Raw genomic sequence first — 23,901 nt, 5'->3', positions numbered from 1 at the left:
CCAACAATTCCTATCCCCCTCATGCTTGGCTTCCCTGATGGCGGGTTTGCATTATTCATCCTGGTGCCGCGTTTCAGAAACTATTGGGTTACGGAAGGACTCGTGTCCAGCCAATAGCCGCCGGGCCTCCTGAGAGCTGCAGGGGCCAGGTGCACATAGCCCGGAGACCACTGACTGCCCCAGACACCTAGGATCTGTAACAAGCAGGCTGTAGCCTGGTTCACACAGGTGCACCTGCTAATGCTTTGGCCCTTACTTCCCTCCTAGAGCTGCAGAGCCCACGTCACAAACTCACAGTGTCCTGGTGGTGTCGGCAGCACAAGTCCTGTGGTATCCCTGCCGGGCAGACAGCTTTCCCAGCAACAGCTACACATTGATCACTGCAGAGATCCCCAGCACACCAGACTGTGAAAATGCCTGAAGGAGACTTTCCTTTCTTGCCAGCACGCGAGGCCCTCAGATGGTCACTGCCCTGGCCCAGTCCCGATTCTGTCTGCCCAGAGCAGCTTTGAAGCTGACAGGAGAGTAGAGTGGGGGGGCGGGGCACCAGGCATGTGGATGGGCCCTGCCACTCACTGGCTGAAGAAAAACACAAAGCTAACACAGTGTGGAGGGCAGCGTGTTGGGGTCCAGGTCCAGGGGCAGCATCTCCGAGGCCTGTTGTCCTCTGGCCCCAGCCCAGCAGCAGGTGCAGACTAGGACCCCATGGGGCACCCTGGAATGGCCTCCCTGTGTCCCTCCCTGCAGGGCTGGAGCCGGAGGGGGCAGGGGAGGAGAGAAGGAGCGGAGGGGTGGAGCTCAAGACTCCTGTGTCACCGGGCAGTGCTGGCTACCAGAGCAGCTGCAGCCACCCCAGGCACTGGTCCTGGTGCCACCGTGATGCAGCCACTGGCGCCTCCTGTGCCAGGGCCCTTGGCCCTGCTGGACACCACAGGTGAGCTAGGGCCCTTCCTAGTGGGCAGTGTGGGGGCTGAGAGACAGTGCTGGCAATGGGCTCTGGGCCAGGTCCCCTCTCCCGCTTGTCTGCTTGGCACTTTTGGGACCCGTGTTGAGAGGGGGAGGCCACACTGAGCTCCTCCAAGGTTAGTTTCCAGGGTTGGGCGGCTTCTCCTCACTTAGGAGGGGTAAGGGTCCTGACTTCCGACCTTAACACAGAACTGTCCCCTGCTACTTCCCAACAGACAGACATCGGCCCTGACTCCTCCAACAGGGGACATGGGACAGGGCTGTGAGCCGACCATGCGGGTGCTGACGGGATACGGGACGGGGCACTGAGAGAAGATACCTCCTCTGTCAGCAGTTCTCAGGGGGCTGTTTGGTTCCTGGGGGCCATGGTCACTGGGATGCTGGCTGGAGCATTTTCAGTAAACATATTTTCAAACCAGATCAATTAGTGCTGATTAATAATCCAGGATGCGCTGCTCTGCCTGTGGGAGCTGGCCGCCGCTGGGCTCTGTTGAGGCGGTCAGCTGGTGCTCTTACAGTTGTACCAGGGAGACATGAGGGACCCCAGGCAGCTCTTTCCTCTTTCTGGGGGGCACGGAAGACCTGCTGTGTCGGCCCCATGTCTGGAACGCCCCCTGCAGGATCTGAGGGTCTGCTGGGATGGTGGATGCCTGAGCTCTGCCCTCCGGTCAGGGCCTGTATGCCCTCAGATTCCTCAGGCTCAGTCCCTCAGGCTGATGGGGACAGGGGGCTGGTAGGTGGGAAGGGCAGGAGGGTGCAGCTGGAGCTGTGGGTGCAGCCTCCATCCTTTCAGGGCTCCCCACCCAGCCTGGCCTGGGTGACGCTGCACCATGGGAGGCAGCCCTGTCTGCAGGAGGATGGGTCCTGTATGTGCCCCTAGCACCACTTCATAGGTCAGGAGGCGAAATCTGTTTGGCCCTGGACACCAGGGGTGTTCCCTGTGTCCTGGTGAGGCTGAACCTGGGCCCAGTCAAGCAGACCTACATGACCATCACCCTGCAAGTCCTCCTACCCTCCAGTCAAGCTCACAGTCCAGGCCCGAGGGTCTATGGGAGCCACCAGCTTCATCAGCGGACGTGTTGGGGCTGGGCTACTGCTAGCCTCCCAGTGCCGTGGTGCTCACACTGACCCCTGGGCCAGCAGAGTGCTGAGTCCTGGGGGCTGTGGTGCTTGTGGCTGTGGCCCTTTCTCTCCAGATTGGAACTAGAAGCACATCTCAGCAGGATGGCTCACTGTATCTTCCTCCTGTCACCTTCATGGCACCTGAAGAAATAGGAGACCTGTGTGGGTAGAACAGGCCCTTCCTGGGGTCCCTGCCTTCCCCAGGACGCTGTGGAAGTGCTGGTGCCAGGCCAAGCTGTGAAGCAGCCAAGCAACTGATGTGGGCCCCGGAGGATGAAGGGCCTCTGTGGGACATGCCTAATCACCAGCATTGCAGGTCAGGGCATGGCTGGATGGCTTGACACAGACGACAAGTGCTAAGCCAAAGGTCACAAACAGGTCCTGAAGCTTCCAGAACCAGAAAACAGCTCCTCAACAGGAGCCCAGGGAGGCCAGACATGCACTCAGAGCAGCGTCTGCTTGTGGTGAGGGACATAGCAGTTTCAGGTACTTGCTTCTGTAGGTTCAGGAAGGATCCTGCTGCTCTCACAGGCGCTGGAGGGCCTACAAGTGACCCAGAGCTGGCATGGCCAAGGCTGCATGGCTGAGGGGAATCTTTGTGGCTTAGCGAATCCACACGGCTCAAGGAGACCCACATGGCTTAGGGGAACCCATGTGACTGAGGGAGATCCCTATGGCTGAGGAGAATCCACGTGGCTCAGGGGCATCCCTATGCCCATATGGCTGAAGGAGATTCACCTGGCTGAGGGGAGCCCGCCTGGTGGAGGGAGAAGTCTCACGGTCCAAGGAAAAATCTACTTTGGGGAGAGTAGTCCTGTGTGGCCCTGAAGGGGACCTCACCACTCGGGGTTATTTGTCGCCTTCCGCACATCTGTTTTGCTAACTCCCACAATCCAGACTAACACACAGTGTGAGGGGTTGAGACATAGCAGGGTAAGTCTGAGCTGACAGGACAGCATCCCATAGAGAACCGGTTTGAGTCCCAGCTGTTCCACTTGCACCTGCAAGGCACTGAGGTGGCTGATTGCTAACGCTCCTGGTTTGGGTTTGCCCAGCCCCCACAAGGAGCTGACTCGCCTACCCCAGTCTTCTCTTGCCCACCTAGCCCCAAGAGGCATTGCTGCCTCTGCTCTGTCCACTGGCTGGGGCCGGAAAACAGCCTTCATCCCCAGAAAGCCGCATCCCCCTCCCCCCGACGGGGGTACCTGTCTGGTCCCTGCATGCTCTCCCTGGGGATGTGGGGAGAGCACCCCTGGGCAGCCAGGTGGCTCCCAGGCACTGGCTCTGTGCAGCAGGCATGCAGGTCTGTGGGACTCTCCAGGGAAGGACGCAGAGCAGGGACAGAGCCTGGCAGAGAGAGAGAGGCTTACCCCAAGCCCCCAGCTCACTGAGGCCCTCCTGGTCCTCCCTGTAGAAGGCTTTGGAAAGAGGAAGAGGACGGCCCAGTGGTTTGTGGGCTCCCTGCTGGCAGTGTCCATTCTCATAGTGACAATCGGCCTTGCAGCCACCACCAGGACGGAGAACGTGACCGTGGGAGGCTACTATCCTGGCATTATTGTAAGTGCCCGGCCCTGGGAGGGGAGGGCTGGGCACGGCCTGCTGAAGCAGAGCTGGGCTTGGGGCTTCCTGCTCTCTTGTGTGTGGACGCAGGACAGTGACACCTGGAGGTGAGGTCGTGCTGGGTGGGCCTGAGCGAGGTGCGCTGGGGTCCCAGGAGGGGCCGGCGCTGTCTCCTCACACTGGCTCACCGAGACAAGGTGTTTTCGGGGCAGGTTCTGCCCCAATTCTCTGCCCAGCCCCCCGCAAGCTTGCCCCTGCCCCAGGCTGAGGCTTCAGAGGAGGTTCGTGAGGGGGGTCCCTTTGTCCTGACCACCTGACAGATCTCCCTGAGTTTTCTTCCCCTCAGCTGGGCTTCGGGTCTTTCCTGGGGCTCGTGGGCCTCACTCTGGTGGAGAACAGACGGCAAATGGTGAGCAAGGGGCGGTACCCAGGCGAGGGGGCATGGTGGGTGGGGCGTGGCCTCCCAGGTGAGAGGCGTCAGGCAGGGGTTCCACCCTGGAGGACACCGCATCCTTCGGTCCAGATTCTGGGGTTCAGAGAAGCTGGCTGTGTCCTGCAAGAGTGTGGGGTCCCCAGGGAGGCTCTACCTGCCGTTGCCTGAAGGCCCTACTGCATGTTCATGGGACGGGTTGTGAGAATTGAAATCCAACTAAACTTCATTTAGGCACTGGCAGGGGCCACTTCTGCACCTCCACAAAATTCGTCTATTACGGCAGGAAGAAGCTAGAGGAGTGCGTGGCAAGGAGGCACATGCAGGCAGCTGTGCGCACACGACCTGGATCTGGTCGGTGTGGGCACTGAGCTTACCGTGTGCAGTGGCCACTGCTGTCCTCTTCAGAAGCAGGGATCACCCCAGGAGGCTCACCCCCAACACTCTGTCCTTCCCTTTCAGCTGGTGGCGGCCATCGTGTTCATCAGCTTTGGGGTGGTGGCTGCCTTCTGCTGTGCTGTGGTGGATGGGGTCTTTGCTGCCAGACACATTGTGAGTTGCCAGCTTGGCTCTTCCTACAAGGAAACGTGGAAGGTGGTCTGCAGCCTCCACCAGGGTCCTCGGTCTTTCCAGCATGTGTCTGACTTTCACTTTCTGTCTCAGTGCTGGGGATTCAGACCCACCCACCACACCGCATACACATGACACAAGCACATGGGAGGATGGTGAACCTGTGGACTGACCGGGCCGGCTGTTCCGTGTCTGTGTGAAGGCTTGGGCAGATGCATACATGGCTTTTCTGTGCCCCTGCACTGTGTGTCTCTGTCCCCAGGAGCCGAGGCCGCTGACCACAGGCCGATGCCAGTTCTACTCTGGCGAGGAGGGACACTTCTATGACGTCCACCACACGGAGGTGAGACCGGATCTGTCCAGTGCTACCTAGCCCCTCCCAGTCTGTCAATCTGCTACCGGTTCCTGGCTTGTGTGGGCGGTGACACCTGATGCCCCGCCCTGGGCCTGGGCTGCTGGGTTGCCCTCCCACACGGCAGCCCCACCTCGTCCCAGATAGAGGCATCCATGGCTGAACGGACAGCAGCAGCCTCCATCCACCTCAGCTCTTTCTGGGTCCTCAGAGCTGCTCTGGACACTGCAGAGAGGGGCTGCTCTGGACACTGCAGAGAGGGGCGTACGTGGCCTCCTGGCTAATGCTGCTGGTCAGGCCTCCCACCTGGGCCAGGGGACCTGGCTAGAACAGGCAGGGGCCTGGGACAAGGAGGGGCAGCGAGCCCTCCTGTCCTCTGCGCTGCTCAGACTTGCCCCCTCCATTACTATTGGCTGAACTGGGACTCACTCAGCAGAAACTCCTGCGGGGGTGGAGTCTTGCTGCCCCACACGCACGCTGCATCTGGGTGATCCGGGCAGAAAATGGCCTTGGGCCCAGTCGAGGGTATGGACCCGACCAGGTCTCTGTCCCCAGGTCACGTGCTACTCAGTGAGTGGCCAGTGCCAGCTGAGGGTGAGAAGCAACACCTGCTACTGCTGTGACCTGTACACCTGTGACAGGTGAGGGGCAGGGCTCAGAGCAGGCTGGGGGGCACACATGCACACATGTTCACATATGCACACACAATGTACATATGTGCACACAACCACACTGCAACTCATACAGATATGCTCACAAGGCACACCTACACACATGCACATGTTGTATACAATCACACACATGTTCACACATGCACACAATGTGCATGTGTGCACACAGCAATTAATATATACATGTTCACACAGGCACTCATGCTCACACATACTCACAGGTGCAAGCATGCGCATTTACAATGCACATATGTGCATGCATGCATAGATGGTCATGCACATGCACAGGTTGCACGTGGGCCACCCCTTCTGTGGGGGCAGCAGCTCCAGCATGCCTTCATTCACTGGCACAGTTGTATGATGTCTCCAGGTCACAGGAAGTGCTGAGGGCTCAGGACATGTAGCCAGCATCAACTTGGCCCAGTCCTGCCTGGTCCAGCCTGGGACAGCGACCAGCCTGTCACTGCTCAGGGCAGGGGCCTGAGGATGTTTTATCCTGCCATTCTGACTCCTTCTCATGCTGGTCCTGGGAGCGATGCAGGTGCTAAGCCCTGCCCCTCCCCCAGGTGAGAGCAGAGAGGCCATTTTGCTGGGCCCAGCCCTGTCCCCATAGCCCCACTGTCACCTGCTCACCACAGAGATCATAGGTCTGTTTTCTGTGTGCCTAGGGCCCAGTGAGTGAGGTCAGCCTCTCCCCAGGTGTAGCAGAGCCCCAGGGGACTTGAAGCATAGCCACAAACCCCCATGGCCACACTCAGCCTCAGCAGACTCCCGCTGCACAGTCACACTCAAACTCAGCCAAACCCCCTGCCCTGGCCATACTCAGGCCCTGGCATCCCCTTTTGCCTGCTTCTACACTGCCTGTGCAACCCTAAGCTCATCATGTCCCATCCTGTCAGCCCCTCCCCAGTGCCTGTCTACCATGAGTTTCTGGGTGTGCGCGGCTGCCAAGATGTGTTGCACCTGTACCGCCTACTTTGGGTGTCCACAGCGCTCAATGTGCTGGGCTTGCTGCTGGGCATCATCACAGCTGCTGTCCTTGGGGCCTTCAAGGACATGGTGAGTGATGGGCAGGGCTGCAGGACTGGGGCATGGGAGAACCAGGTCCCATGGCAGCCAGTACTGCTCTAAGGGAAATCCCTGTGTGTGCCCTCATTTAGGGTCATAGCCACCCCTACTGATGGGACTTGCTGTGTCATGAGTCCTCCTCCTTGTGTGATGACCAACTGTCCATTATCACCTACATGTGCCTTTGCAGGTGCCGCTGTCCCAGCTGGCCTACGGCCCATCTGCCCCACCCCCCGCCATCTACAACCCGGCCCAGCAGCACCTGGCTTTCCCAGGCTTGTGCTCACCACCTGCCACCCTCCCCACCTGCTCCACCTATCCTCTGCCACTTCAGGTAGGATGTGCGTGGCCACCAGGGTTGTGGGCCTGGCCCCTCACTGCTGAGAGAACCCAGTGGCACTGCCCATCTCGCTGGCCAGGGCTCGGGGGACATGGGGAGGGGAGGCCTAGTGATTGGAGTGCATGAGCTGTGGCCACGGTGATCACCTATGGGGGCTTGGGACACAATCCCAACATGGCACACATGGGCCCAGGATGTGAGGCCCAACATAGCACATGTGTGCCTGGGACACTCTGGGAGAAGGATGCTGAGGCTTCTGGTCTGCTCGTCCTATGTCCACTCTGGTTGCGGCTGCTCCTTCTGTGCCCCAGCAGGCTGTGCTTAAAAACAAGCTGGACTGCATGATTGCTCCTCACTCATATATACATGTGAGCATGCATGGAAACACACACGCACAGTCACATACATACTACACAACATTATGTAGCACCTGCAAAAGTTTTTGCACCAAAAATCCTGATTGCATGTCCAGGATTTTTTAAGTCCCCTGGTGTGCATGTAAACACACATGTGTGCACACATACTCCATATGTGTGATCTCTGTGAGGAGACGTGTGGTGTGTGCGCCTGCTGACCAAGAGCATCTCTATCCACTTGCAGGCGTGCAGCCGCCTTGCAGCCACGTCTCTGTCCGAGGCCCAGGGCGGCCGGAGCGACTTCCCTCCCCAGGCCCCGCAGCTCCGCTCTGTGGCCTCCTTTCTCCCCGGAGAGAAACCTCCTCCCTACGCTCCCTGACGGAGCTTGGCTGAAGCTGTCCGGGAAAGTGCCACCCCAACCAGAGGCCCTGTTTCTGTGGCCGCCCCCATGGGCCCCGGGGAGAAGATTCCAGAGACCTGTGTCCCCCTTCCCTCCCATGTGACAGACCAACCTTGGAGGCCTTGTGGGCTGGGAAATTCCTTGCTGTCCTCTTGCCATGGGGCTCTGGCCAGGGTGGGACTAATTTCCAGATGAGTGCAGAGTCCCAGAAGCAGCTCCTGCTGCCTGGCCACCACCCATTCACAGCCTAGAGAGGTGCTCACCTTGCTTCCGAGTCCAGAGGATGAGGGGGAAACAGCCCCAGCCATGCATGGTGGACACCACAGCCCATGTCCACGCGGGACGGGCGCAGCTCACCGACACGGCCTAAACACACTGCAGTGTCCATGCATACAGCAGATGCCCTCAGTTTTCTGCTGGCTGGTAGAGCTGGGCTCTCTGTTCTGAGACCACAGCCCTGAGGCCTCCTGACGGGGACAGGAGGCTACTCTAGCACCTTGAATCCCGCACCCTCATGGAGTCCACAGGGAGCTCAGATCTGCAGAGCAGACCCCCGTGGCAGCCTCAGTGGACTCTGACCTTGGTCACCCCTCACCCTTCCCTCCCACTTCCTCCAGGCCCTGGTCAAGGACAACTTCTGAGGAGCCCAGGCCAGGCCCTTGCAGAGGACGCGCACACAGCTCCCACCACCAAGTCACCTCAGAAGCAAACAGTGTGAAGAAAACCTGAGGAACTGGCTGGTTTCCAGGTTGAAGGCTCATGTGGGAAAGTGGAAGAATGGGGTCTGACTGGTTTTGGCTGGATCTGCCTATTCTGACTGGTCCCAGTAACTTGGGCAAGGGAAGGGAACTGATGACGGACAGCACGTCCAAGGCTCCCAGCCTGAGCTGCCCATTTTGTGGTGCTAGAGACCAGCTGGCCCTTGTTACTCCTGAGTGTGGCTAGGTTCTGTTCATGGCCACAGAAGCAGATCCATTGTGTTGCAAGAACACATGTGGGTTACACAGCTGAGATTAGGGAGCCATGAATGATTCTGTTAGGATGCAGAGCTGTGTTTGGATTTCAGTACATAAACCACAACATGTAAGCTTGCCAGGGTCTGTGTCCCGTGGTCTCTGTCCCTGAGGTCAGTGTCCTGTGGTCTATGTCCCTGCGGTCTCTGTCCCTGTTGTATGTGTCCCTGTGGTCAGTGTCCCTATTGTATGTGTCCCTGTGGTCAGTGTCCCTGTGGTCTATGTCCCTGTGGTCAGTGTCCCTGCAGTCTGTGTCCCTGCGGTCTATGTCCCTGTGGTCTGTGTCCCTGTGGTCTGTGGCTCTATGGTCAGTGTCCCTGCAGTCTGTGTCCCTGTGGTCTATGTCCCTGTGGTCAGTCCCTATTGTATGTGTCCCTGTGGTCAGTGTCCCTGCAGTCTGTGCCCCTGTGGTCTATGTCCCTGTGGTCTGTGTTCCTATTGTATGTGTCCCTGTGGTCAGTGTCCCTGCAGTCTGTGTCCCTGCGGTCTCTTTCCCTGTGGTCTGTGTCCCTGTGGTCTCTGTCCCTATTGTATGTGTCCCTGTGGTCTGTGTCCCTGCAGTCTGTGTCCCTGTGGTCAGTGTCCCTGTGGTCTCTGTCCCTATTATATGTGTCCCTGTGGTCTGTGTCCCTGCAGTCTGTGTCCCTGTGGTCTCTGTCCCTATTATATGTGTCCCTGTGGTCTGTGTCCCTGCAGTCTGTGTCCCTGCGGTCTCTTTCCATGTGGTGTGATTTCCTGTGGTCTGTGTCCCTGTGGTCTCTGTCCCTATTGTATGTGTCCCTGTGGTCTGTGTCCCTGCAGTCTGTGTCCCTGCAGTCTCTTTCCATGTGGTGTGATTTCCTGTGGTCTGTGTCCCTGTGGTCTCTGTCCCTATTGTATGTGTCCCTGTGGTCTGTGTCCCTGCAGTCTGTGTCCCTGTGGTCTCTGTCCCTATTGTATGTGTCCCTGTGGTCAGTGTCCCTGCAGTCTGTGTCCCTGTGGTCTCTTTCCATGTGGTGTGATTTCCTGTGGTCTGTGTCCCTGTGGTCTCTGTCCCTATTGTATGTGTCCCTGTGGTCTCTGTGCCTATTGTATGTGTCCCTGTGGTCAGTGTCCCTGCAGTCTGTGTCCCTGCAGTCTCTTTCCATGTGGTGTGATTTCCTGTGGTCTGTGTCCCTGTGGTCTCTGTCCCTATTGTATGTGTCCCTGTGGTCTGTGTCCCTGCAGTCTGTGTCCCTGCGGTCTCTTTCCATGTGGTGTGATTTCCTGTGGTCTGTGTCCCTGTGGTGTATGTCTCTCCTGTGATCTGTCGTGGTGACCAGATCCAAGCTCAATCACTTCTGTCACTGGTTTTGCTCAAAGTCCAACATGGCTTTCTCTGACTTGGGGACCTCATGGTGTTTGGGGTATCTGTTAGGCATCTGAGGTCCTACATGGGCCTTCCTGGCAGTCACTCCCACTGGTGCTCAGTAGCTCTCTGTCGTGGCATTAACAGGCATCGCCTATGGTGCTGCCCAAAAACTCAGCACAAGGAGACTCCAACAAGGGTGACTACTGAGAGTCTAGCCTGGGCTTCAGGACACGGTGTCCTGGGTGACCAACTGAGCCACAAGAGCAGGGGTTTCTGCGGGTGACTCAGTAGGGGATGGAGACTTCCACAGGCTTCAGCCCTGCAGGTCCTCATTCATCTTGGGGGAGGGCGGCTGCAGTGGGTGAGCACTGGCCTTGTTCTTCCTTGTCTGGCCTCCAACCTCTCCAAAGGCAGGTAACTTCAGGCCAGGCCAGAGCAGGGCCTGCCTGCTGGAACAGGGTTGGGGTGTGCTAGGGGCCAACCCACCTTCCAAGGGTCTTAGGGGATGGAACGTCTGGGGGTTGTCCACCACAGCCTAGGCCTGACCATTCACTTGGTCCAAGTTTCCTTACCCTGCCTGGAGTCCTGTGTGGTCAGAAACCTCAAACTGCAAAGCCCATTTTTTTCTCAGAATCATCAGCCTTGCTTCGCCCTGGGGCAGAGACCTGCCCAGCAGCCCTGGCATACCACTGCTGTTGGCCTCTCAACCTCGGGGAATGGGGCTGGCAGCAAAGAGGCTCCCAAGGCCAGAGGAACATCTAGAACATTCTGGAACCACCTTCCAGTGTAGGGAAGCTGGCAGGCTTAGCCATGAGCACTGTGGCCCAGGGCAAGCTGCCACCAGCCGCATCCTTCTAGGGTCTCCTGGCGGGAGTGGGGCAGGGGTAGGGAGAGGGTGTGAGTATGTGTGTCTGGAATCTGCTTCGCACTGCCCGGCCCCTGCTCACCATGACCAGCGCCAATCTCGGTGCCCGTTCCTCCGCGTGCATGGAGGCACCTGTACTGCTCAGGGACTTACTGAGGCCAGTGCCTCCCCTCTGGCAGCGGTAGTTGGGGTGTCCCACACCACACATGGGGTATAGAGGTAAGTTGACTGATCCAAGCAACAGCAGCCCCAGGACCCGGGCACTGCACCAAGGATCCATGCTGACTGAGCAGAACAGGGCAGCAGGGCGGGGCCCTGTGGCTCAGGGTCTGAGAGAAGGGGTCTCCAGGCACTGGCTCCTCTGCCTCCACCACTGGGTACCTGCTATCCTCAAAGCCACTCCTCCCACGCAATGCCCGCCCCTGCAACTCTGGGGCCTCCTCTGGCCAGGCATGGCTGCAGCCCACTTTATGTACACATAGTGACTGGGAGCCGGGCCCAGAGCTCACTGACCAGCAGTGATGGGCTCTGTGCTCTGCACCAGTGGCTGAGCTGGGGTGGGACCCACGGCTGTCCAGGCCTGCCCGCACACAGCCCTGCTCCCAAGGGGCCAGTCCAATCTGGTCCAAGACTTCCCAAGACTGAGGAAAAGTAGCATCAAAGGGCACATGAGCACCCCATCCTGCCCACAGGGGCAACCGTAGCTGGGAAGCTGAGGGGCCAGGAGAGGCCAGGACCAGAGGCATGGCCAGGGTAGACAAACACGGGTGGCCCACCCAGCCCAGGGTGGGGGCACTCCAGGGGACACCACGGGGGTGTCCACCACCCCCTGGGGCTTGGGGCAGCAGCAGCCGCAACACAGGCTACAAAGGCGTGGAGATAGTTTATTTTCACGCTTTAGAGGAAGAAGCGTTCAGTAATAAAAATAAGAGTCTCACCAGCCCTGCCCCACCCTGCGACTATCTACATGTGGAGCAGGGCAGGCGGTGGCTACGCGTGTCCAGAGGCAGCCGTGGAGGTGGCAGCCACTGGGGGACAGGAGTGTGAGGTGATGTCGCTGTGCTTGTGTGTAGCCTCGTCCAGGTCCAGTGGCATCCCGTTGACCTCCAGGGTCATGCAGCCACGGTAGAAGGCAGTAACTGGTGTGGACGTTACTGGCACATCTAGGGGGGTGAGGAGAGCAGAGGCTGTAGTGGGGCAAGGACCCCTTGGGATGGGGAGCGTTCTGGTCACCCCCCACTCCCTGCCTGTGCACATTAGACCGTTATAAATTTCCTGAAGATCACAGCATCACTGACCAAACAGGAACCATGCACACGACACCCCCTCCCCCAGTCCCTACTGTCTGTCTGGAGCCTTCCTGCCTGACTCTGGGGAGCCTGAGAGTGACGCTGTATCCTGGTTCCTCTCCGCACTTTCTTCCACCACTCCATGTGAGTGACTGCCTTTCTGTCCCTCGGAGAGCAGACCCAGTTTGGGGGTTCCACAAGGATGTCTCTAACCAGTGCAGGGTATTGATTGGCAACAAACCTGATGGAGCCCTGGGTCGGGGGAGACCCTCACTACTTCTGTCTATAACCGCAGGAATCCCGGCAAGCTGGGTGGGGCTCCCAGGCCCAGCAGCCCCTCCCCAGACCATTCCCTGGGTCTGGGCTGTGTTCCTACCTGGTAGCCCCCCAAGCAGAGTGAGCACGGGGCCGTGCACCAGGTGCCTCTCCAGCAGGCTCAGCCTCTCCTGCAGCTGCGTGGCGTCTACCTCGCTCCGCCCCATACTGCCGTCCACTACCAGCGTGGCCACACCCTCCCTCAGGGACACACTGACCACGTGCTCCTGCCCGTTGCAAGCCTGGATCTCTGCGAGCACCAGCGGCACGTGTTCCACAGCCAGGACCACGAGCTGCAGGGTCAGGGGTCAGGGCCACAGGCGCGTGCGGCTCAGGGGTTGTAGTTGCAGCTGCCTGTGTTCCCATGGGTCCTCCGCTCCCCCCACCCCCAGGCAGGCTTCTGTGAGCAGTGTGAGAGCGGGAAGGGGGCACCATACCTGCTTCCTGAGCCTCCTGGCCACATGGTGGTCCACCAGGGCCAGTGAGAGAGGCACAGAGCGGTCGGTGCCAAGCAGCGCAAGCAGCACCCCAGTGTCCGCAGCAGGGCGGAGGCGGGCTGTCACCTCCACCGCCCAGGTTGCATCAGAGCTGCTGTCTTCCTTAGGTGCACTCCCTGCCAGGAGAGGGGCGCGCCACGTGGTGGTGCAGGGGGCAGGGTCGAGAATTGGGAGCTGCCAGCATACTTGCCCTGCACGACTTGGAGGAGCACCTGCCCCCCGCTCCCGTTCCCCTCGGTACCTGCCCTGCCCCTGGCCCAAGCTCACTGTAGTCCAGGCTGAAGGAGGCGTATCCGCTGCCGGGGTAGAAGGAGCCATCCTCCGCAGCGGAGAAGCATTGCATCTTGGCGTTGCCACTGACTGTCTCCTGGATGGTGGCCTCCTCTTCGTCCAGCCAGCTCCAGCCACGCATGCAGCCGTCCAGCCGGGGGTTGATCTGAAGAAAGTCCCCACCCCCACGAGACCTCACTGGCTGTGCCCCAGGAGACCTTGCTGGCCGGGTCCCCAGGAGACCATACTGATTATACCCCCCAGGAGACCACCCTGGCCATATCCCCAGGACACCATGCTGGCCATGTCTCCACAAGACCTTGCTGGCTGTGTCTCAGGAGACCATGCTGGCTGAGTCCCCAGGACACCATGCTGGCCATGTCCTTACAAGACCTCGTTGGCTATGTCCCAGGAGACCATGCTGGCTGAGTCCCCAGGAGACCACCCTGGCCATGTCTCTAGGATACCAACTGGCCATGTCCCAAGTAGACCATGATGGCCATGTCCCAGGACACCATGCTAGCCGGTTCCCCATGTCCTCCCAAGAGACCACCCTGGCCATGTGCCCCCAAGAGACCACACTGGCTGTGCCCCGGCTCAGATTCATGATGGTCAGAGCTGAGATCCGCTGAGATCCCAGGAACTCCTAGGGGAGGAACATGACTCACACGTGGGTGGGGCCTCTGCTTCTCCCTACACAAGGCAGCTCCTGTTCTACTCCTCTCTCCTGAGCCCATGCTTGCCATGCTGTATGCCAACCAGGTGGTATAGCTAGGGCTTCCTGTGATCAGCCCTCTTAACCTGACACCCTGCCCTCATCACTGTGGGGAAGGGGATGAGGGCATAAATGACCTGGAAGACTCTGGGATATAACCTCCCCCCCGATGTGGTCTTCACCCCAGAAGATACCCCCTAGGGTTGACACCGGACATCCTGGGCACTGTCTGCTGTGACTACAGCCAGACATGCTTATTACTCACCCCGCTCATCTAGACAGAGGGCCTTCTAGCCTACCTGGCCCACCTGACACCAGTCTGCATCAGGCCCACCTGGTCCTCCTGACACCTGGCAACACTTGACCCACCTGACACCTGGCTGCACTTGGCCCACCTGGCCCACCTGACACCTGGTTGCATCTGGCTACACTTGTCTCACCTGGTTATACCCAGCCCATCTGCTTACATCTGGCCCAGCTGACACCTGGCTGACCTGGCCCACCTGACACCTGGCTGACCTGGCTGACCTGGCTGCACCTGGTTAACCTGGCTGCACATGACCCACTTGACACCTAGCTAACACCTGGCCCACCTGGCTGCATCTGGCTCACCTGACACCAGGCTGCACTTGACCCACCTGGTTGCTGGCTTCCAGGAGTCCCTCATCCCCTGCCTCCGTGCCTGGCACAGGCAGAGGCTACCAAAGCAAGTGTGGCAATAGGGGACACTCACAGGCTGCAAGAGATGGCTGCTGGGTAGAGGGATTCCTCCCAGGGTAAGGTTGAGGTGGTAGAGGCCTCGGCGTGGGTGGAACAGCTCCCGCGGCACCGCGATATTCATAACGGCTTCATCATTCACCTTCACCACGAGGCTGCGGGCCAGCTCCTCCACGGACACCTGAGAAGGTGGGAACAATGGGATGGGATCTCCTCACCCCTGCCTGGGCACTGGCCTCGGGCATCTCTCTCCCTGCGGGCTGGGTGCTGGGGTCACATGAGCTGCCAGCAAGTCCCTGTCTCCCAGGATCCTGCACTCTTATGTTCCTGTGCTCCCCAAGGCTCACAGAGTCCAGGCCCACGCTCCTTTGCTCACCGTCTGCCAGCGGCCATGGTTGATTGCAGGACCCCCACTGGTGACACGTTTTAGACCCTGGCAGTGCAGCTGCAGCTCCAGGCGCCCCGCACGCAGGTTCAGCAGTGCCCACGTGCCCTCCGGGTCACCACCCACGAAGAAAAGGACACCCTCAGGGTCGAAGGTGCGGAAGTCGAACTGTGCCACCAGTCTGTGAGCAGGGGCTGAAGCTCATCACTGGAAAGATCACCGTGACTTCCCAGGCCGCACCATTGCTGGGGGAAGGGGCCAGGGCCTCCCAAACAGGGGGCATGGGTGGGGCTGGGTGAGGAGGGGGTGTGGTTGGCTGAGGTCCAGGGCCCCCAATACCCACCGCACACGCTGTAGCCGCTTCAGGCGGAGCCCGACCACGGGGGTCCTGTGGAACAGGCGGCCCAGGTACAGGGACTTGGCGCTACGGGCCAGGCTGAAGGGTACGCAGGGCAGGATGTCCTGGGCAGAGTGAGGGGTCAGGAGGGTCCACAGGAGCCCACCCCCTGACCCGCATCTCTTCTCGCTGCTTCGCTCACCTCACAGGCGTCCATGTCTGGGGACAGCTTGAGGCCCCCACGGCCATCACAGTGGCAGGTGTAGCTGCCAGGGGCATTGACGCAGGTCTGCTCACAGCGACCCTGCTGACACTCATCCACATCTGTGGCCAGACATGGGGAGGGGAATCATGTATGTGACAGACGAGTCAGGTCTCCACGGTGATGCATGTGGGGGACGTGCAGCCCAGGAACCATGTTCCCGCCCCCTACACAGCACACACACCCCTGGTCCTGCTGCCCACGCCCCCTGCCGCGACTCCGGAGATGGAAGGGCTCGAGCGCCCAGCCTGTGAGAGAGGCATGGTCGCAGCTGAGACCCTCTCCCTGGGCACTCGCCCCAGTTCCCTGAGCTTTCAGGAAATAGGACTGGCAGCCACAGCTTGGGGCTTGGCAGGTCTCATGCTGGGGAGGAGCCATGGTCCCAGGAGCTGGGGAGGGGTTCCTTCATGCCTATGGGGGGCTGGGGCAGGCACATGTGTGCCATCATGCCCATGTGTGCATGGGCACATGTGTGCAGGATGCATGTGGATACATGAAGGGTGCGTGTCTGCACATGTATGCAGATGTGTTGTGTGTCACAATGTGTGGCCAGTGGCAGATGCAGCCGTGGGCTCTGACGTGTCCCAGACTTCATCTGTCTGGCATTCTGGGACCCGGGGGGCCACCCCTCATGCACATGGCCTTCAGGCAGCAGTCACAGTAGTTGTGGAGCAGGGCAAGGTGTACCTAGACAGGCCTTTTCCTGGGAGTTGTAGGTGTAGCCCGGGTCGCACATGCAGGAGTAGGAGCCGGGCAGGTTTTCGCACTGTGCCGACCCACAGGTGCTCACGTCTGCACATTCATCCACATCTGTGGGTGAGAGTGTGAGGCCAGAGCCAGAGCTGCCTGCTCGGGGCTGGGGAGGGGTCCAGAACCGCCAGGGTGGAACCAGGACCACAGGGACTGGGCTAGAGTTGCCCAGTAGGAAGAGGGGGTGGGCCAGAGCTGCCTGCTTGGGCAGGGGCCAAGGCCTATGCCCCCACAGCGCTGGGCAACGAGTCTCCAATCCCCCCAGCCCCCACCTGTGCGGGCGCAGAGTCTCCACAGAGCTGGGGGGAGGGCACAGGGTAAGGCTCACCTCGGCAGGTGCTTCCATCCGAGCCCAGCGCGAAGCCACTGTGGCAGGCACAGTGAAAGCTCCCAGGCTGGTTGTGGCAAACCTGGCTGCAGCCGCCGTTGTTCTGACTGCACTCGTCCACATCTGCACCCAGGGCAGCTGTGAGGCCTCCGCAGGCACCACCCAACCCTGACCATGTCCCTCCTTCCATCCCTGCCCCTTGGCAAGGTCCCCAGGAACCCCAGAGCCCAGCAGGGAGAAGGGAGGACAGACCTTCCTGAATGACCACGAAGACCCAAAGGATCAGTGGAGCCAGTGGTACCCGCCCCCACCGCGCTGGAGCTCAACTCCAGTCCTGGGACCCCCTGCTACTGGGGGGGGAGGAGGGCTCTGTGGGTAGGGCAGGATGGGGACCAAGGGTACGGGGTCTCACCTGAGTCACACAGCCGCCCCCCCCAACCAGCTCTGCACAGGCAGAAGAAGGTACCCATGAGGTCCTGGCAGGCTTGGGTCCCCATTTTTTCGCAGGGGTTTGGGGTGCACTGGTCAGGCAGGTCTGAGACAGAGAACACTGTGGTAAGGCCTGAGCTGCACCATGACCAGGAATGCAGCTGGGGTGGCCCCAGGAGTACCCCTCTATAGTCGATGAAACTTCAGATGAACTGGATGGGTGCGGGGGGCACTGCATTCATACAGCCAAGATGGAGGAACTGTGGGCTAGATGGGAAGGGCTGTGGATGAGGAAGGTGGGGCTTCCAATCAGGTGGGAGGAGGCTCTAGGGGCTGGATGCGGACTCCACCTCCCCTACTGGCTGCCCTCCAGCTGCAGCCACACAGCTCCCAGGAGCAAGTCTACAGCTTTTCCCACAAGGCTGGGTGGTGGGTGGGCCTTGATTTCAGGCTGGACTCCTATAGCTCATCCAAGGCTTTTGGGTCAACCCCTGTCTGGCTCAGGCCCACTCAGCATCCGCAGGTCACTGGGACCATATGGCTGCTCTGGGGCCCTTCCTGGCTCGCCCCAGTATCTGCTGTTATGCACGAATCATGTCTGGCACCAGCACCTTTAACCCCTGAGTGTGCAGAGATGGAGTCCAGTGTCATGGTCCCAGGAACGAGGACGGGGACCAGGCTCCACACCATCCTCTATCAGAACCCCAGCTCCTCAAAGCAGCGTCTGGCTGCCATGGAGGCTGCAGGGGGTGCCTGCTGTCCACCCTCAGAGCTTTGGACACAAGAGACAGAGCCAACTCAGGACTCACCAAGTGCACAAAGCAGTCTCTAGACTCATAGGTAACCAGCATGACCTAGTGGTTAGACTAGCATTGAAGTGGGTAGACCAGCATGAACTAGTGGGTAAACTGAAGTCTAGATGGCAGAGTGTTAAACTGGTGGTCAGAGACGTCTGTGGACTAGAGTTAGATTCATCAGTAGCTCAGTGGATGGGTCTGTGGATTGGCTGGTGGAGAAGTCCAGTTTCTCTCAGACCCCCTCTTGACCAGCTGGATGTCAGGCTCAGGCCATCCTGACAGAAGCCAAAGTGTGCTGGGCCTGACCCAGGGCAGGGGGCTCATGGGGCTGGGTTGGGATGGGTTCTGTCCCACAGAACCACGTGTGTGAGCTGAGAGGGACGACAGAGTGACGCTTGTCTGGGGACGTTTTTGGGTCCACCGCCTGTGGGGTACCCTCGCTGGGAATCCCAAGGTCCTGCTGTTGTGGCCAGGGCCAGCAGCTATGCCGTGAGTGGGGAAGGAAAGGAGGGAGTGGGTTCTGTGTGTCCTCAGCACTAGCCTTGCTGCTCCCCCAGCTCCCCATGGCTTGTGCCTGCTGGGCCACAGAACCAGGAGCAAACAGGCAGCCACGGCAGCAAGTCAATCGGAAGCTGAGACCTGCCACCCTGGGCTCACTTCACCCCTTGGGAACCCCAACTGGGACCCTGAGGCCCTAAGGAGAAGCAAGACCAGAAATTCAACTAATAAGGGAGGTGCAAGGTCACTGCCAAGAGCCCAACTGGGGCCTCTTGGAGTAGAAGTGGGCAACTCAGGTTAGGGAACAGCTGGCAATAGAAATGCTTGGAAATGTGCATGCTGTCACGTCCATGCATGGTGTTGGTGATCAAGGCTTGGAAGCCCCCAAACACTGGCACCCTGGGCACCATGGGAACAGGAGGCACAGGCTGTGTGCATGGGATTGAAGGTAGGCCTGGGTGAGGATTGGACACACAACCCCATGTGGATTCCATCCTGGGCTTATGGGGACATGTGAAAGCAGGGCTTACTTTGAACACATGTGATGAAGTCTGGGCTCTTGGTATACGGGGACCCATGCTTGTTGATGCAATCTGTAAAAGACAGAGGTGTCAGCACCCACTGGGCACCTGGAGTACAAGACATGCACCTCAGCACTTGCACGTTCCTGCCCCCAGGTGACCCCGGTGTTGCAGGCCATGGAAGAAAGGCCATCGCTGGCTCCTGACCCACTCTGCTGATAGGCCAGCACTTACCCAGGTATCGGGGGTAGAAATAGTCCTGCAGAGAGAAAGAGGAGATGGTCAGTGGCCCAGGAGGACAATGCTGGCAGCTGCTGCAGCCCTGGCTACCCAGAAATCCAGGAAGGACGGTTGAACCCAAAAAGCCAGTGGGATTCATAGCCACTGGGAGAGACCCCTCCTTGGGTGTGTGTGTGTATGTGTGTGGGTGTGTGGGCACACAAGTGTCAGCCAGGGACATGAGGCCATTCACTGTCACACGGGCTGGCATTCACACTACAAACTGTGACTGGGTGAGGCTCTGCGTGTTAATGTGGACCGTCCTGCCCACTCTGAGCCAGGGGTCAGGATCCTCCTGTCATAGTCCAGATGCCAGGGCGTCTGCCAGAAATGCAGACCAGTCTCCAGCCCAGGGTCAGCTGCTCTCACAGCTCAGACCTAAACAGGCTACTGAGGCCAGGCCATGGGCATGACTGACCAGCACCAGCAGTACAGTCACATGACTCTGCTGAGCCTATAGATGGATTCCAGTCATGACTCAGCACTTCACAATTCACTACTGAGTCCTACAGATGGAGATGGGGGTGAACCCTACAGTTGGTTGCCGGCGCACCAGATGACTCCCCTGATAGTCAGGTGCCCAGGAGTTGCTACAGTTCAGGAACCATGGTCCAAGACAGGGGATGGGCTATGCGGCGTAGAGGGTGGTATCATGAAGCTCTGCTCTGCTCTAGAACAAGGCTTTCTGTCACCTTACAGCTGTTCCCCCCAGGAGTTTATCACTGCATTGTTTGAGCAGTTCATGACAAGAAGTGGGTCAAGGTTCAGTGTACTGTATCTTAAAAAAAAAATGATAACACCCACTTGTCACCCTGTGGGTGAGTGAATGCATGGGTGGGTGGATGGATACTTAGATGGCTGGGTGGATGGGAGAGTGGATGGGTGGATGAATAGATGGATGGATGGATGGATGGATGGATGGTTGGTTAGTTGGAGGGATGGTTGGAGGGATGGTTGGAGGGATGGAAGGTTGGATGGATAATTGGATGGATGGATGGGTGGGTGGATGGAAGGATGCTTGGATGGGTAGATGGATGTGTCAATAGGTAAATGGATGAGAGGATGCTTGGATAGGGGATAGATGGACGGATGAATGGGTGGATGGATCCCCAGAAGGGCCAGCAGGCCCTCATCCCCTCTGAGGCCTACACAGCCCCTGGCACACAGGTATCATCATGCCCAAGTACCAGGCTCTGGTGTTCTGTAGTGACCTTGTGACTGGGGTCAAGGGTCATGGTCCGTGCTGGGCCTTGAAACCAGGGGTGCTACAGGGTCATTGGGGGGTCCTCCTACCTCCCCATGCCTCATCCATGGCTCCTGGAGTTCACCAGAGATGCCTGTCACCGGCAGGCCCCATCCCTTTTTCCACAGCCAGGTTCTCTACTGGGCTGGACCCTGGCGTAGCCCCAGGTCCAGGGCCAGGCACTGGGCAAGTCTGAGCTGGCAGAAAGGGAGGGTGGGTCAGGTGTTTGGGAGGCCATCTACCCAGGAGTGTGAGGTGGGAAGTAGCTGGGAGGAAGTCGTGGAGCAGGTGGCTGGGGCAGGGAGCTGTGGGGGTTTGTGCAGAGTCCAGGCCTCCAAGGCCTCCAAGGCCCTTGCTGTGCACCAGACTGGGATCAAAAGGCATGGGCAGGCACCCAGGGTCACTCCTCCAGTATCCTTCTGTAAGCAGAGGTGACTGCCCAGATCCTGTTGGGCTGGAAGGATGTGGCTCTGGGCTCCCAGGGCCCAGAGCCAGGGAACTAACTGGAGGAGGCGCCAGGAAGGAGCAGAGACCTGGGGCCAGGGGAGATAAGGAGGCCGCCACCCCCCAGCCCCAGAGGAGACTCAGGAAGCTGGGAGATTAGAGCTGGTTTGGGAGGGAGTGAAGAGGAGGAGGGTTAGGCCAGAGGAATGCAGGGAGGGGCTGCCCGGCCCACACAGCTGGGCTGAGCCCAAGCAGGAGGCTAAACCCCACCTGCTAAGAGAGGGGGAAGAGCAGACAACCACGAGCACGCTGCTGGCTACAGGCAAAGGCCCAGAGCCAGGCAGCTGTGGGCCAAGCGGCTGTGCCCCAGCATGCACAGGGATGCCAGCCTCTGCAGGGATCACACAGACACCCCCACACACACCACACACATACCACACCTCGACACACTGCACACAGCTCACCCATCACCACACACACCTCACATACCCCCCATATCTCAAATACATCACACACCCCTAACACACGCCACACAGACACCCCCCCACACATTACACATCACCATACACACCACACTGCACACACCTCATACACATACCACACACATCATACAATCACACCTCACACACATACCACACACACCACACACCTCACACATATACTACACAATCACACCTCACACACTTCACAAACACCACATACACACCCCGCACACATCACATACATCACACACAGCCTTCACACATATCACACACACCGCACACAAATATCACACACACATCATACCCATGCACCTCACACACCCCTAACACACATCCCTCACACCCACACCCCCCCACGGCCATGGGTTCCTGACAGGGCAGGGAGAAGGTAGATTTCCTGGCTGCAGAGGTCACTACAGCCTCCGGTGTCCTCTTTGCTGCCTCAGCCCAGCCAGGGACTCCAGGAGCTGGATACCTGGCCTGCAGCGCAGCGCTGGACTCCAGGAGCAATACCACACACATACCACATACCTCCCTGGGTGTGCACAGCCTGGAGGTGTCTGGCGTGGGACCTGCGTGGGGACTGGACCCTAGGAAGCCGTGAGTACCTGGAGAGGCCTCTGCTGGGCCCACGTACCAGGAAAGGCCAGGATCAAGCAGCCACTGGGGCTGGTACCGCCCAGTGCTGTGCCAGGGCACGGCCATGAGGTGCTGCTGACCCCCTCCTCTCAGATGCCAGGCCCCTCCCAGGGGCCCAGCAGACCCCACACCTGCTGACACTTCCCTCCTGGGCACATGCTGCCACTCGCGAATACACCTCCCTGTGCACACAGCTGTCACTCACACACACCCCGCCCCCTATGTGCACATGGCTGTCACACACACAACACCTGGCAGCAGGGTCCCTGTGGCTGGGCTCCTGCAGGTGGGAGTGTGGAGCCACCGGGACCCTGATTCTCCTCAGGGACACCGCCTACCCAGGCACCCATGCACCCAACCACACCTGCGTCCAATCGGCTCTTGCAGAAGGGACAGGCAGGGACTGCTAGGTTTACCGCCCCCCTCCCTGGGCGCTCCAAGAAGCTCCTCCGAGGGCGCTCCCGCTCCCTCGCTGGGAGGCCTCGGAAGGCAGCGCCGCGCAGGGCGGAGGCCGGGCGCCGCACTCACCGTCTCGGGGTCGTTCTCGAACACCTCCCGCGCCTCCTCTCGGCTGCACAGCTCCTCCACGCACTCGCGCTCCAAGTGGCCCTGCTTGGCCTCCTCGAAGACCTGGTAGGCGCGGCGCTGCCTGGGCCGCAGGACCTGCGCGGCCTCACGCGCGCTCAGCAGCACGGCTGCGGGGAGAGGGGCGCGCGGTCAGGCTGCGGGGCGAGGACGCGCGGCCAGGCTGCGGGGAGAGGGGTGCGCGGTCAGGCTGCGGGACGACAGACGCGCTGCGGGGCGAGGGACGCGCGCTGAGGCTGCGGAGCGAAGGGTGGGGTGCGGCCCGCACTCACCGGGCGCCGACTCCGAGGCCAGCAGCAGCAGCAGCAGCGCTGCGCCCAGGGCGGCGGGGGGCCCCGGCGGCAGCGGCATGGCGAGGCGGGAGCGCGCACGGTCAGAGCGCCGGGGAGGCCGCGGGGATCCGGGGGCGCCGCGGGGCGGCGGCTGCGGTCATCCCGTCCGGCTGCCCCGAAGGTCACATCCCGGCGGCGGCGGCGGCGGCTCCCGGGCGGGCGGGCGGGCGAGCGCGCGGGCGGCGCGGGGCGGAGGCGACCGGGGGCGGGGCCGGGGCGCGGGGCCGGCCGCCCAGCTCCTGTCCCGGCTCGCGGGTGCTGGCGGATGCTCTGCTCAACCGGCCTGTGCCGGGCGGACCCGAGGCCCCGGGGGACAGGCTGGGCGCTCGGCACGGACGCAGGTTTCCGCGCAGGCCGGTGAGGACCGCGCGCCCCAGCAGGAGGCCCCGCCGCTAGGCCCCACTGATCCCGCCAGACATGAACTGGGCTTCCATCTGGGCTTATGGGGTCCACCGGGGTGACCACGGTGCGGGCGCTCCTGTCCCTGCATACTCGCCTGGGGGTGACCCGGGCCGCTTGGGGCACTCCTGCCCGTGAAGCGTCTCAGGCCGGGCGCCCCTGGCCTGGGCAAGGCCGCTGCTGGGCGGTTGCAGCTGCCCTTGGCTCCTGGCTGGGAGGAGGAGCCGCTGCTGGCACAAGTCCCGTAGGCTGAAGAGCCGGAGAGCTGCAGCGCAGCTAGGTCCAGAGGCGAGGCCTGTGCCGCGGCCCTGGGAGAAGCAGCGCCATGGGTTGTCCGCAGCTGTG

The 23,901-nt window shown here is 60.3% G+C and overlaps 2 protein-coding genes across 2 annotated transcripts; one reads left to right on the top strand and one right to left on the bottom strand.

Annotated features, from left to right (window-relative positions):
* Nucleotides 1–879: 879 nt before the first annotated feature.
* On the top strand, nt 880–7,814 carry TMEM255B (transmembrane protein 255B). The gene is made up of 9 exons (XM_004577601.2): nt 880–934; nt 3,503–3,645; nt 3,995–4,057; nt 4,541–4,630; nt 4,911–4,991; nt 5,556–5,641; nt 6,571–6,730; nt 6,930–7,073; nt 7,680–7,814. Exons 1-9 carry the CDS (start codon nt 880–882, stop codon nt 7,812–7,814), a joined length of 957 nt encoding a protein of 318 aa, XP_004577658.1.
* A 4,093-nt stretch (nt 7,815–11,907) lies between these two features.
* On the bottom strand, nt 11,908–23,330 carry GAS6 (growth arrest specific 6). Its single transcript, XM_012926320.3, has 15 exons — nt 23,098–23,330; nt 22,769–22,935; nt 19,388–19,412; nt 19,163–19,225; nt 17,321–17,443; nt 16,909–17,031; nt 16,518–16,640; nt 15,771–15,892; nt 15,575–15,693; nt 15,223–15,412; nt 14,863–15,027; nt 13,412–13,580; nt 13,085–13,260; nt 12,709–12,940; nt 11,908–12,206 (listed from the first exon to the last, which is right to left on the bottom strand). Exons 1-15 carry the CDS (start codon nt 23,174–23,176, stop codon nt 12,034–12,036), a joined length of 2,049 nt encoding a protein of 682 aa, XP_012781774.2. The 5' UTR covers nt 23,177–23,330; the 3' UTR covers nt 11,908–12,033.
* Between the last annotated feature and the right edge of the window lie 571 nt (nt 23,331–23,901).

Source organism: Ochotona princeps, chromosome 12 (assembly GCF_030435755.1).
Source record: "Ochotona princeps isolate mOchPri1 chromosome 12, mOchPri1.hap1, whole genome shotgun sequence".
In the NCBI taxonomy this organism is placed as follows: domain Eukaryota; kingdom Metazoa; phylum Chordata; class Mammalia; order Lagomorpha; family Ochotonidae; genus Ochotona; species Ochotona princeps.
This window is presented reverse-complemented; position numbering and strand designations above follow the sequence as displayed.

Coding starts and splice junctions, on each gene's coding strand:
- TMEM255B (XM_004577601.2), top strand. CDS start 880: ATGCAGCCACTGGCGCCTCCTGTGCCAGGGCCCTTGGCCCTGCTGGAC. Junction 4,631..4,910: donor TCTTTGCTGCCAGACACATT/GTGAGTTGCCAG, acceptor CTCTGTCCCCAG/GAGCCGAGGCCGCTGACCAC. Junction 7,074..7,679: donor CCTATCCTCTGCCACTTCAG/GTAGGATGTGCG, acceptor ATCCACTTGCAG/GCGTGCAGCCGCCTTGCAGC.
- GAS6 (XM_012926320.3), bottom strand. CDS start 23,176: ATGCCGCTGCCGCCGGGGCCCCCCGCCGCCCTGGGCGCAGCGCTGCTG. Junction 15,694..15,770: donor CAGACATGGACGCCTGTGAG/GTGAGCGAAGCA, acceptor CACTCTGCCCAG/GACATCCTGCCCTGCGTACC. Junction 13,581..14,862: donor GCAGCCATCTCTTGCAGCCT/GTGAGTGTCCCC, acceptor GACTTTCTTCAG/ATCAACCCCCGGCTGGACGG.